Source organism: Triticum aestivum, chromosome 2B, assembly GCF_018294505.1.
Source record: "Triticum aestivum cultivar Chinese Spring chromosome 2B, IWGSC CS RefSeq v2.1, whole genome shotgun sequence".
Taxonomy (NCBI): Eukaryota; Viridiplantae; Streptophyta; class Magnoliopsida; order Poales; family Poaceae; genus Triticum; species Triticum aestivum.
Window position 1 is genome coordinate 704,457,102 of NC_057798.1, and position 12,541 is coordinate 704,469,642.

Sequence of the window (12,541 nt, forward strand, 5' to 3'; positions counted from 1 at the left end):
CACATGCACCTTAGATTAAACGAAGCGACCTAATTTTCCCGGCCAGTTTATGGGTCTACCTAATTAACAAATATTTTGGTGATTAATCCCTTATGCTGTACGTGGCAGCACAAAGAAGGCTCAGCTGCGTATATATAAGTGCATGTGAATAATTAATACTCATGGCCAGTTAAATCCTAGCATGCATATATTGCCATAATCCACTATACATCATATTGGTACAAAATCTCATGCTTATAGGAATGTAAAAATGAACAATGCCAAGCATCACATCGTTTATCTGTGTGAAGATAAGATGCAGAAGTCCATACAAAAACTAGCAAAATTCAGTGGTCTATCCACAACACCATTAACCAAAATGATCAAGTGACCGTTCACCCGGTGCAGCAAAGCGCACCTATCCATCTAGTTAACATGATATGAAGTAAATTATGTGTACGATCGATCTATCCACCTACCATGCCATGCATTGAGAAAAGCAAAGCTAGGATCTATGACTAATGAAGTGTACATATTAATTTCCACCGGCAAATGTACTGATCAGGCGGTGCAGAGTGATCAATGCCACCAACATGGGTGCTTTATTTCTTAACTCCAACTAGTAAGTGGAGTGTATATCAAGCATATACTTCTACGTAGAATATCATAAGAAAACCAACATTTAAAGAAAACTTCATGCAAACCATCATTAAAAGTTTTGAAAAAGTATGGAAAAAAATATGGGAAGTTAAGAGGGTGATATTCTATTGCTATGCAAAATTCCAAGTTGCAAAACATTGCGGGATGCGAGCTATGGAAAAACAAATTTCACAGTGAATAGTTATGTTATGTGCTACACTATTCAATGTTGATTTTGTTATTTTTATGGGTAACATCCAATAATATGTTTGAACTTGGAATTCCACATCTCAATAGGACGTCACCCTCTTACATTCCATATTTGTTTTGAGATTTTCCCAAAACTTCAAACCATCATTTTTGTGTGGTTTTCATTGGTTTCCATCAAATTTAGTTTTCATGGGAGAATATCACATGAAAACCAACATTCAAAGAAAACTTCGTAGAAACGACCTTTGAAAGTTTCGAAAAAATCTGAAAAAAATGGGATGTTAAGATGGTGATGTTCTATTGCTATGCGAAATTCCAAGTTGAAAAACATTTGTAGTTAAGTCATGATTTTCTCTTAATTATATAAAAATAGGATCTATTATTTATATTTCCTTTTAATTGTAGCAAAAGTAGGATCTATGATTTATCTTTTCTTTTAATTATAGCAATATTCCCTACCTATCAAACAAGTGGTGTATTCGATATGTCTTAAGTTACACTTTTAAAACTTTGAATAAAATATTGTTTCAAATGTTTTGATTGAGAACAAGTAAATAATATTACATTTAAATTTGTCTCGAAATGCATATTCATAACATAATTTGAGTGAATTCCATTTTCACCCGTTACTTTGGCATTTTTTACACTAATTAGCCATTCACACTTTTCATCCGAACTAGATGATCCATTAAGTCCTTGGCACAAAAACCAAATGCAACCAAGAAGTTAGGTGAACTATTAGATTATTTTTTTGCTGAAATACATGCAAAATACGATGATCTGTTGCGTCCTTGGCGCACAAATCAAATGCAATTGAAAAGTTAGGTGAACTATTTTTTATTATTTTTGGCTGCCCATAAGAAGGTTTGAATTGAATGTTAACCATCCTGCGCAGGTTTTCAAGAAGATGTGCCGAGTACACTCAACCGGGTTCGATAGATAGTCAAGTTTGACATACTGGCCGGTACCTAGTCTGTTGCCCTCTCCAACTTAAAGCCGCCCTCGGCCTTGAGGACGAATAACGACCCAGTCGGCCGTTCCCAGGGAGTCAGCGCTGAGAGGGCGCAACGCAGCATGGGGTTCCCCGCGAATGTTGTGGAAAATTAGTTCAAATGTGATATAAGTTTGCAAAATGAAGTGATAAATAGTGAAGGTTTTGTTTTACGGAACTAAGTTCATGGGATGTGTTAGATGTCAACCCCCCAATGCCTAAGATTTTTTGGGAATTAAGTTTGGGATCTGTTAGATGCCAATCTCCCAATGCCTATGAATTTTTAAGAATTATGTTTGGGATGGGCTTTTGGCCACTAAGTTTGAGGATGAATCACTGTTGCCAGATGCCCAACATTCGTTCCCGGTGGGGGTGCTGCGATGGCACCCCATAGGTCGTCGTTCTTTGTAGAACCTCATAGAGCATCATCTTCTGCTTTGCACCTTTGGTGCACTTGATGTTGATAATTTTAAAACTACAGTTGACAAAATTGAATAGCAAAAGCATATAAATTATTAAGACTTATGGTAGACCTGCACATGGGAGATAGAACAAATGCAGCAAGACAATGGAATAAAACTCACGGTGTTGCGTTGGTTGCACCACTGGACACAATTCACGCCTAGATTTATCGTTTCATTCTATTAAGATAGAATTTGGATTTGGAATTTTTAGAGATTGTAGATATGTGGGCACTCACAATTTTTCAGATTTTTTTAAACTTCCTAATTTTAATTTTATGCAGTGGGATCATGGTATCACCAATAGTGTGGTATCATATCATACTTTCCCCAGAGGGCAGGATGATAGACCACATACTCCCTCCGTCTCGTTTTATAGGGAGTGCATGTAGTTCTAGGTCATCGATTTGACTAACTAAATATGAGTTATATGTCACCAAAAGTACATCATTGGATTCTTAAGCGGATGTAGTTTCCAAAAATATATTTTTCATCAAATATAATACAGATTTAGTTAGCTAAATTGTCAACCTAGAACGATGCGCATGCCTTATAAACCGACGCGGAGGACGTACATTGTCCTCTGCACAATTTTCACCCCACAACAAACATATTTATGAGAAGTAGTAAGATCCCGATGGTTAACATCACAACCCAGAACAAGTCTCTTTTCTCCATTGTTTCCCTTTGTTTTAAGTGAGATGTCATCAATTTTCCTTTCCATATCCACTCTTGGGAGCCTAACCATAGATTTTTTTTTGGAGGGGATGAACATCACATCTTTATTTGGTCTCGTATAAGAATCATATGTAAGTTAGTTATGTTGTCTTTGCCAGCGGTTAGAAAATCATCGCTTGATTTATCAAGTTGACACGTTTTCCCCCCTTGCATTTAGTTACAAAATTACAAATGTGCCGTGTTGGTATCAAAGACGTTAACAACACTTGCTAAGATTTCCAGCAGCAACATGCGGGCAAGAAACTAGTTTATAAACAGCGAATGTTAAAAACTTCCGCTCAACACATTATTTTATTGATGATTCGATCAGTAATCTGCTCGATCTGTAACAAGGACAACAGATGGAGGTGGAACACATGCAGAAAACAACAACGAATACACGCAGAGAGCAGCAACAGTAGACACCGAGTGGGCTAGCTAGCCTGGTGTGATGATGATGCTCGTAGATAACTTAATGAAGGCTGCAAACACACAGACACAAAAGCTCAACGATTAGTCTTACTATTTATACTTACAAATTAAGATTAAATGGCTAACGAGTACTTAGAATATAATCTTTCAAGTTAGGAGTGGAGGATGTACTTGTTGCAGTTGACGCTGTTGTTGATGGGGAAAGAGACGGAGACGCCGCACTTGCCGGGGATGTTGGCGGCGTTACCCATGCTGATGCCATTGAACGACCCCGCCAGGTTCTTGAGGCAGCGGCACGCCGCCTGCCGGTCGGCCGAGGTGGACGCCTTGCCGTTCAGGGTCCTCACCCCGCTGCAGCACCCCGCCGAGGGTGACGACGCTTGCCCCGTTGCGTAGGACATGCACGGCGCGATGGCGGACGTCACGTCGCTGCAGGTCACCGCCCCAGACGCCATCTCCGCCACTGCCAGTGCGGCGAGCACGGTGAACACGGCGAGCAGTGCCACGCGAGCCATCGAGGATCTAGTGCTTCGGCTTGCTTGCTGGAAATGTAGCTGGGAAGGAGCAGAGAGCTTGATTGGCTTGTGTGGTGGTGGTGGAGATGGAATGGAACTCCGTGGAGCGGGCTATAAATAGCCGGCTGGCAAGAAGAAGAAGAAAAAGATAAGGTGTTCCTGTAGCATTGCACTGCTGGGTGGCGGACGGTGGTGCGCGCATGCGCAGTAATACGTAGCTAGTGGGACGTGCATGCATGCATGCAGTGGCGGAGGCCCCCGGTGGGCAAGATATGGCGGCTGCCATACCTTAATTGGGTGCAAAACATGTTTTATATGTATGCATCTCGTCTCGCCGGACACTGGCTAAGCTAATTCGCTGGCTATGCTAATTAGAGTCTCTAGGAAAATCGCTAAAGAAGCTGAGAAAAGGCCTGTTCGGGACTAATTAATGGGCCATTGAGGCAGTTGGGCCAAGAGCGGTTGAGCCAGAGCCCAACACAACGAACGACGCATTGTACCTCTCGCAGGCACAGGATGCACACGCCCCACTCGACACTCCCAAACCTATCGCGGCGGCGTCGGCTGGCCAGGAGGATGCGGACCGGCGGCGGCGTCGAGCAAGCGGGTGGGTGGGCGCTGCCGCGCAGGGCGCACTGTCTAGCGAGCGGCGGCTGAGGGTGAGGGCTAGCGGGCGGCAGCAGCGACAAAATTGCCCCCAACATTAGAGATGATGTTATGTTTACTTATATATGAGTGGCTCCAACTGGCCAATTAGTCACAATTGCTACTACTGGTGCCAACAGTTAGAAGGGCCCTCTCATCAATGAAAATCATTAAGACTGAATTGCGTAGCAAGATGTTTGATGGATGTCTTAATGACTTAATGGTGTGTTACATTAAGCGAGGGATCTTCAAAAGCATTCATCTTGGTAAAATTAAGAAAGATTTTCAGAAGGAGGGTAGGGCACTGCCATTTAATTCCTGGGTCTTCTAGACGCCACTGAAAGCTTCATTACTGGTATGTTTTAGGTTGTTTTTCTATTGAAACATGTCTAAATTTTCATTGTATTTGTCTATTCGTTTGTAGTGTGCATTGTTAGTGTGTATTGACTCTTTTGGTTTGCATAAAAAATTCTTTGCTTGAGACTTCGCCACACCTTAATTTTTTTTCATCCTCCGCCTATGCATGCATGTGCATGAGGGTGGTTGGGCGCTGGGACCGTACGATGAATCGACCGGTCGCGTCCACTTCACGCATGTGACACTTTTTATTTACACACAATACGTATATATGAAAATCGCCATAATTTAGAATTTGGGTCAGTCGATTTCCGCGTGAAGAAAGGAAAAGCCCGAGGAAAGGAAGGACCTCGTCGGAGGAAAGGAAGCCCATTAGGTCTATCTTAAAGTAGCAGGCGACCCTGGTGTCTACCTTAGGATGCAGGCGACTTCATTTTCTATCTTAGGGGTGTGGGGTGATGCAAATTCATCGGGAAAAAACTGATAATTGTCGGGGTTAAAGGGATGGCAGGCGGCGGTTGAGCGAGGCCGGGGTGCGAGTTTGTCGTGGGAGCGCCAACATTTACAGGCGGCGAAGGCAGTCGGTTAGGCCTAGACTGGATCGGCGGGGTGAGAGAAGAATAAGAAAAATTATATCGTTTGGAGGTTGAAGATGAGCAGTGCCCATTAAAACTTGATCCAATGGTTGAGATAAGTGGAGGGAGAATCGACTGACCATTTCCTTATTTCAACGACTGGCGCCAAACCATTTCCTTATTTTATCCTAAATGATAAGTGAAGGAATTATGCCCTAGAGGTAATAATAAAGTTGTTATTTTATATTTTCTTATTCATGATAAATGTTTATCATTCATGCTAGAATTATATTAACCGGAAACTTGATACATGTGTGAGTACATAGACAAAACACCGTGTCCCTATTATGCCTCTACTTGACTAGCTCGTTGATCAAAGATCGTTAAGTTTCCTAACCATGGACATGCTTGTCATTTGATGAACGGGATCACATCATTAGGAGAATGATGTGATGGACAAGACCCATCCGTTAGCTTAGCATAATGGTCGTTCAGTTTTATTGCTACTGCTTTCTTCATGTCAAATATATATTCCTCTGACTATGAGATTATGCAACTCCCAGACACTGGAGAAATGCCTTGTTTGCTATCAAACGTCACAACATATCTGGGTGATTATAAAGATGCTCTACAGGTATCTCCAAGGTGTTTGTTGGGTTGGCATAGATCATGATTAGGATTTGTCACTCCGAGCATCGGAGAGGTGTCTCTGGGCCCTCTCGGTAGTGCACATCATATGAAGCCTTGCAAATAATGTGACTAATGATTTAGTTGCGGGATGATGCATTACGGAACGAGTAAAGAGACTTGCCGGTAACGAGATTGAACTAGGTATGAAGATAGCGACAATCGAATCTCGGGCAAGTAACATACCGATGAAAAAGGGAATAACGTATGTTGACATAGCGGTTCGACCGATAAAGATCTTCGTAGAATATGTGGGAACCAATATGAGCATCCAGGTTCCGCTATTGGTTATTGACCGTAGAGGTGTCTCGGTCATGTCTACATATTTCTTGAACCCGTAGGGTCCGCACGCTTAACGTTCGATGACGATATGTATTATATGAGTTATGTGTTTTGGTAACCGAAGGTTGTTCAGAGTCCCGGATGAGATCACGAACATGACGAGGAGTCTCGAAATGGTCGAGAGGTAAAGATTGATATATTGTGTAACACTGATACGTCTCCAACGTATCTATAATTTTTGATTGTTCCATGCTATTATATTACCCGTTTTGGATGTTTATGGGCTTTACTTTACACATTTATATCATTTTTGGGACTAACCTATTAACCGGAGGCCCAATCCATATTGCTGTTTTATTGCCTGTTTCAGTATTTCGAAGAAAAGGAATATCAAACGGAGTCCAAACGGAATGAAACCTTCGGGAGCATGATTTTTAGGAAGAATATGATCCGGGAGACTTGGAGTTCACGTTAGAAGATCCTCGAGGAGGCCACGAGATAGGGGGCGCGCCCACCCCCTGGGCGCGCCCTACCCTCTTGTGGGCCCCTTGAGGCTCCCCCGACCGACTTCTTTCGCCTATATAAGCCTACATACCCTAAAAACATCGAATATCAAGATAGATCGGGAGTTACGCCACCGCAAGCCTCTGTAGCCACCAAAAACCCCGTTCCGGCACCCTGCCGGAGGGGGAATCCCTCACCAGTGGCCATCTTCATCATCCCGGCGCTATCCATGACGAGGAGGGAGTATTTCACCCTCGGGGCTAAGGGTATGTACCAGTAGCTATGTGTTTGATCTCTCTCTCTCTCTCTCTCTCTCTCTCTCTCTCGTGTTCTCTCTATGACACGATCTTGATGTATCGCGAGCTTTGCTATTATAGTTGGATCTTATGATGTTTCTCCCCCTCTACTCTCTTGTGATGAATTGAGTTTTCCTCTTGAAGTTATCTTATCGGATTGAGTCTTTAATGATTTGAGAACACTTGATGTATGTCTTGCCGTGATTATCTGTGGTGACAATGGGATATCATGTGCCACTTGATGTATGATTTGGTGATCAACTTGCGGGTTCCGCCCATGAACCTATGCATAGGGGTTGGCACACGTTTTCGTCTTGATTCTCCTGTAGAAACTTCGGGGCACTCTTTGAAGTACTTTGTGTTGGTTGAATAGATGAATCTGAGATTGTGTGATGCATATCGTATAATCATGCCCACGGATATTTGAGGTGACAATGGAGTATCTAGGTGACATTAGGGTTTTGGTTGATTTGTGTCTTAAGGTGTTATTCTAGTATGAACTCTATGATGGATTGAGCGAAAAGAATAGCTTCATGTTATTTTACTACGAACTCTTGAATAGATAGATCAAAAAGGATAACGTTGAGGTGGTTTCGTACTCTACCATAATCTCTTCGTTTGTTCTCCGCTATTAGTGTCTTTGGAGTGACTCTTTGTTGCATGTTGAGGGATTATTATATGATCTATCTATGTTATTATTGTTGAGAGAACTTGCACTAGTGAAAGTATGAACCCTATGCCTTGTTTCCTATCATTGCAATACCGTTTACGCTCACTTTTACCACTTTTTACCTTGCTGTTTTTATAATTTCAGATTACAAATACCTTTATCTACCATCCATATTGCACTTGTATCACCATCTCTTCGCCGAACTAGTGCACCTATACAATTTACCATTGTATTGGGTGTGTTGGGGACACAAGAGACTCTTTGTTATTTGGTTGCAGGGTTGTTTGAGAGAGACCATCTTCATCCTACGCCTCCCACGGATTGATAAACCTTAGGTCATCCACTTGAGGAAAATTTGCTACTGTCCTACAAACCTGTGCACTTGCAGGCCCAACAACGTCTACAAGAAGAAGGTTGTGTAGTAGACATCAAGCTCTTTTCTGGTGCCGTTGCCGGGGAGGTGAGTGCTTGAAGGTATATATTTAGACCCTACAATCAAATCTTTTTGTTTCTTGTTTTATCACTAGTTTAGTTTATAAAAGAAAACTACAAAAAAATGGAGTTAAGTTTGTCTCATACACTTCATCTTTTTAATATCTTTCGTGAGTATGATGAAAAGGAAAATTGTGCTCAAGTGTTGGAAGAAGAAATCTATAGAATGTTTGACACTAAATATTTGAATGATGAGCATGATTGCAATGTTGTTAGTATGAGTTCCTTGAATATCCATGATGCTAATGATATGCAAAGCCACAAGCTTGGGGAAGCTATGTTTGATTAATATGATATTTTTTGTCCCCCAAGTTTTGATGAGAATATTTATTATGATGAAAGCATGCCTCCTATTTATGACGATTATATTGATGAAAGTGGATTTGGAGAGGTCATGACTTTGTTTAGTGATGAATCCACTATTTCGGAAGAGGTTCCAATTGATTTTGAGAACAAAGTTGCTATCTATGATGATTATTGTGATGACTTGTATGCTATTAGGAATAATGATAACCATGAAACTTGTCATCATGATTTTAGTTTTCAATTGGATTATGCCTCACATGATAATTATTTTGTTGAGTTTGCTCCCACTATTACTCATGAGAAGAATTTTGCTTATATGGAGAGTAGTAAATTTTCTATGCTTGTAGATCATGAAAAGAATGCTTTAGGTGCTGGTTATATTGTTGAATTCATTCATGATGCTACTGAAAAATTATTATGAGGGAGGAACATATGCTTGTAGGAATAGTAATAATATCAAGTTTCCTCTCTATGTGCTTAAAGTTTTGAAGTTATGCTTGTTTTGCCTTCCTATGCTAGTTGATTATTGTTCCCATAAGTTATTTGCTCACAAAATCCCTATGCATAGGAAGTGGGTTAGACTTAAATGTGCTATTCATATTCTTCATGATGCTCTCTTTATGTTTCAATTCTTATCTTTTATGTGAGCATCATTTCATCATGCCTAGCTAGGGGCTTTAAACGATAGCGCTTGTTGGGAGCCAACCCAATTTATTTTCCTTGATTTTTGTTCCTGTTTAGTGATAAATAATTCATCTAGCCTCTGGTTAGATGAGGTTTCATGTTTTAATTAGTGTTTGTGCCAAGTAGAACCTTTGGGAAGACTTGGGTGAAGTTTATGTGATCTTGCTGTAAAAAGCAGAAACTTTTGCGCTCACGAGATTAGCTGCCATTTTTACTGGAGAGTGCTTTTAGGTTGATTCTTTTTTCACATGATTAATAGACAAATTACTAAGGTCCAGAAATTTATTTCAGAATTGTTTGAGTTCCAGAAGTATACGTTTGATACAGATTACTACAGACTGTTCTGTTTTTGACAGATTCTGTTTTCTATGTGTTGTTTGCTTATTTTGATGAATCTATGAGTAGTATCTGAGGGAATGAACCATAGAGAAGTTGTAATACATTAGGTTTTATACCAATATGAATTTAGAATGAGTTCACAACAGTACCTAACTGGTGATTTATTTTCTTATACTAACGGAGCTTACGAGTTTTGTGTTGAGTTTTGTGTGGTTGAAGTTTTCAAGTTTTGGGTAAAGATTCGATGGACTATGGAATAAGGAGAGGAAAGAGCCTAAGCTTGGGGATGCCCAAGGCACCCCAAGGTAATATCCAAGGACAACCAAGAGCCTAAGCTTGGGGATGCCCCGGAAGGCATCCCCTCTTTCGTCTTCGTTCATCGGTAACTTTACTTGGAGCTATATTTTTATTCGCCACATGATATGTGTTTTGCTTGGAGCGTCATTTTATTCTATTAGTTTTTGCTTGCTTTTATTTATAATAATGTTTTGCATCTATATTTTCAATAAAAATGTCAAGGATAGCCTTTACCATGCTTATTTTGCTAGTATACATGTTGCTGTTTGAAAACAGAAAGTTTACCGCTGTTGCAAAGATACCCTAGAAAAGTAAGAGAATGGTACAATGTTGAAACTTTTTGCATATTAAGCTCTGATAAACCTTATACAGCGTATTATTTTTCTCATAATTTTTGGAGTTAGGGAAGTATGATGAATCTTGCATTCTTTACAGACTATACTATTTTGGCAGATTGCTGTTATGTTTTCATATGTTTGCTTGTTTAATGATTCTATTTGAGGATAGGAGTATTAAATATGTAGAGGCATTTAGTATGCAATATTGAATAATAATTTTAGTGATTTGTTACAGTAGAAAATGATAAGGTTTTGCATTGGTTTATACTAACCTATCTCACGAGTTCTTGTTGAGTTTGTTGTGGATGAAGCTTTTGATAAAAAGAGAAACCATGATATGAGAGGAATTAAGGAGACACAGAAGTTCAAGCTTGGGGATGCCCAAGGCACCCCAAGATAATATTTCAAGAAGTCTCAAGCATCTAAGCTTGGGGATGCCCCGGTAGGCATCCCACCTTTTTTCTTCAACAACTATCGGTTAGTATCGGTTGAGCCTAAGTTTTTGCTTCTTCACATGAGTTGTGCTATCCTTGCAATGTCATTTTATTTTGTTTTGCTTGCTGTTTGAATACAATACCAAGATCTGAATCCTTTAATGAGAGAGAGTCTTCACATAGTTACATAATTATTTAGCTACTCATTGATCTTCACTTATATCTTTTTGGAGTAGTTTTTCATTTACTCGTGTGCTTCACTTATATCCTATGAGTAAATGGTTGAATGAGTTGATTATCATAAATCTGAAATTACATATGTTTTATTTGCTTATCCCATGGGGAGTAATGACTTCACATCTAAGAAGTAGAGGTTGTAAATTTATTGAAGGTTAGCAAGCATTGTATTGGTCATTTGAACAATTCATGAAAGAATATTGAAGGAAGAGAGATTCCACATATAAATACACTCTCCTAGACATCTTTTATAATTGTGAGCACTCATTAAGTATGACATGCTAAAGAGTTGATGTTGGACAAGGAAGACAACATAATGGGTTATGTTTTCTCACATCTCAGTTAAAGTATATTGTCATTGATCATTCAAACATGTTGAGCTTGCCTTTCCCCCTCATGCTAGCCAAAATTCCTTGCACCAAGTAGAGATACTACTTGTGCTTCCAAATATCCTTAAACCCAGTTTTTGCCATGAGAGTCCACCATACCTACCTATGGATTGAGTAAGATCCTTCAAGTAAGTTGTCATCGGTGCAAGCAATAAAAATTGCTCTCTAAATATGCATGACTTATTAGTGTGGAGAAAATAAGCTTTGTACGATCTTGTTATGGAAGCAATAAAAGTGACGGACTGCATAATAAAGGTCCATATACACGGGGGAATATAAAGTGACATTCTTTCGCATTAAGATTTTGTGTATCCAACCCTAAAAGCGCATGACAACCTCTGCTTCCCTCTGCGAAGGGCCTATCTTTTACTTTATGTCTTTTACTTTATGCAAGAGTCAAGGTGATCTTCACCTTTCCCTTTTTCATTTTATCCTTTGGCAAGCACTTTGTGTTGGGGTGATCCTGATATATATATCCAATTGGATGTAAGTTAGCATGAACTATTATTGTTGACATCACCCAAAGGTGAATACGTTGGGAGGCAACACTATAAGCCCCTATCTTTCTCAGTGTCCGATTAAAACTCCATAACCATTAGTATTGCATGAGTGTCAACAATTATGAAAGACTATATGATAGTTGAGTATGTTGAGTTTGCTATTCCTGAAAATAAGATGAATTGCAATTGTTTGATGACTAAGAATGAAGATTGCTAGTTTTCAAGAAAGTTTATGGTCTATGCTTTAACATGAGAATTGCTTGTTACTTATTCGTGAGAAGTTTTATGAGATGAACTACTGTTATGACATATAATCATGCTAGAAAAGGTGATTGAAATTATGATTGATCAAACTTATGCACCTTCTAGCATTCACACTTCATAAATTCTTTCTTTTTCATTTACCTACTCGAGGACGAGTAGGAATTAAGCTTGGGGATGCTGATACGTCTCCAACGTATCTATGATTTATGCAGCATTCATGCTATTTTATTATCCGTTTTGAATGATTATGGGCTTTATTATACACTTTCATATTACTTTTGGGACTAACCTATTAACCGGA

At 39.7% G+C, this 12,541-nt stretch overlaps 1 protein-coding gene across 1 annotated transcript; it reads right to left on the bottom strand.

The window, feature by feature from the left end:
• Nucleotides 1-3,280: 3,280 nt before the first annotated feature.
• On the bottom strand, nt 3,281-4,047 carry LOC606362 (non-specific lipid-transfer protein 3). The gene is made up of 2 exons (XM_044470269.1): nt 3,601-4,047; nt 3,281-3,479 (listed from the first exon to the last, which is right to left on the bottom strand). Exons 1-2 carry the CDS (start codon nt 3,942-3,944, stop codon nt 3,470-3,472), a joined length of 354 nt encoding a protein of 117 aa, XP_044326204.1. The 5' UTR covers nt 3,945-4,047; the 3' UTR covers nt 3,281-3,469.
• Between the last annotated feature and the right edge of the window lie 8,494 nt (nt 4,048-12,541).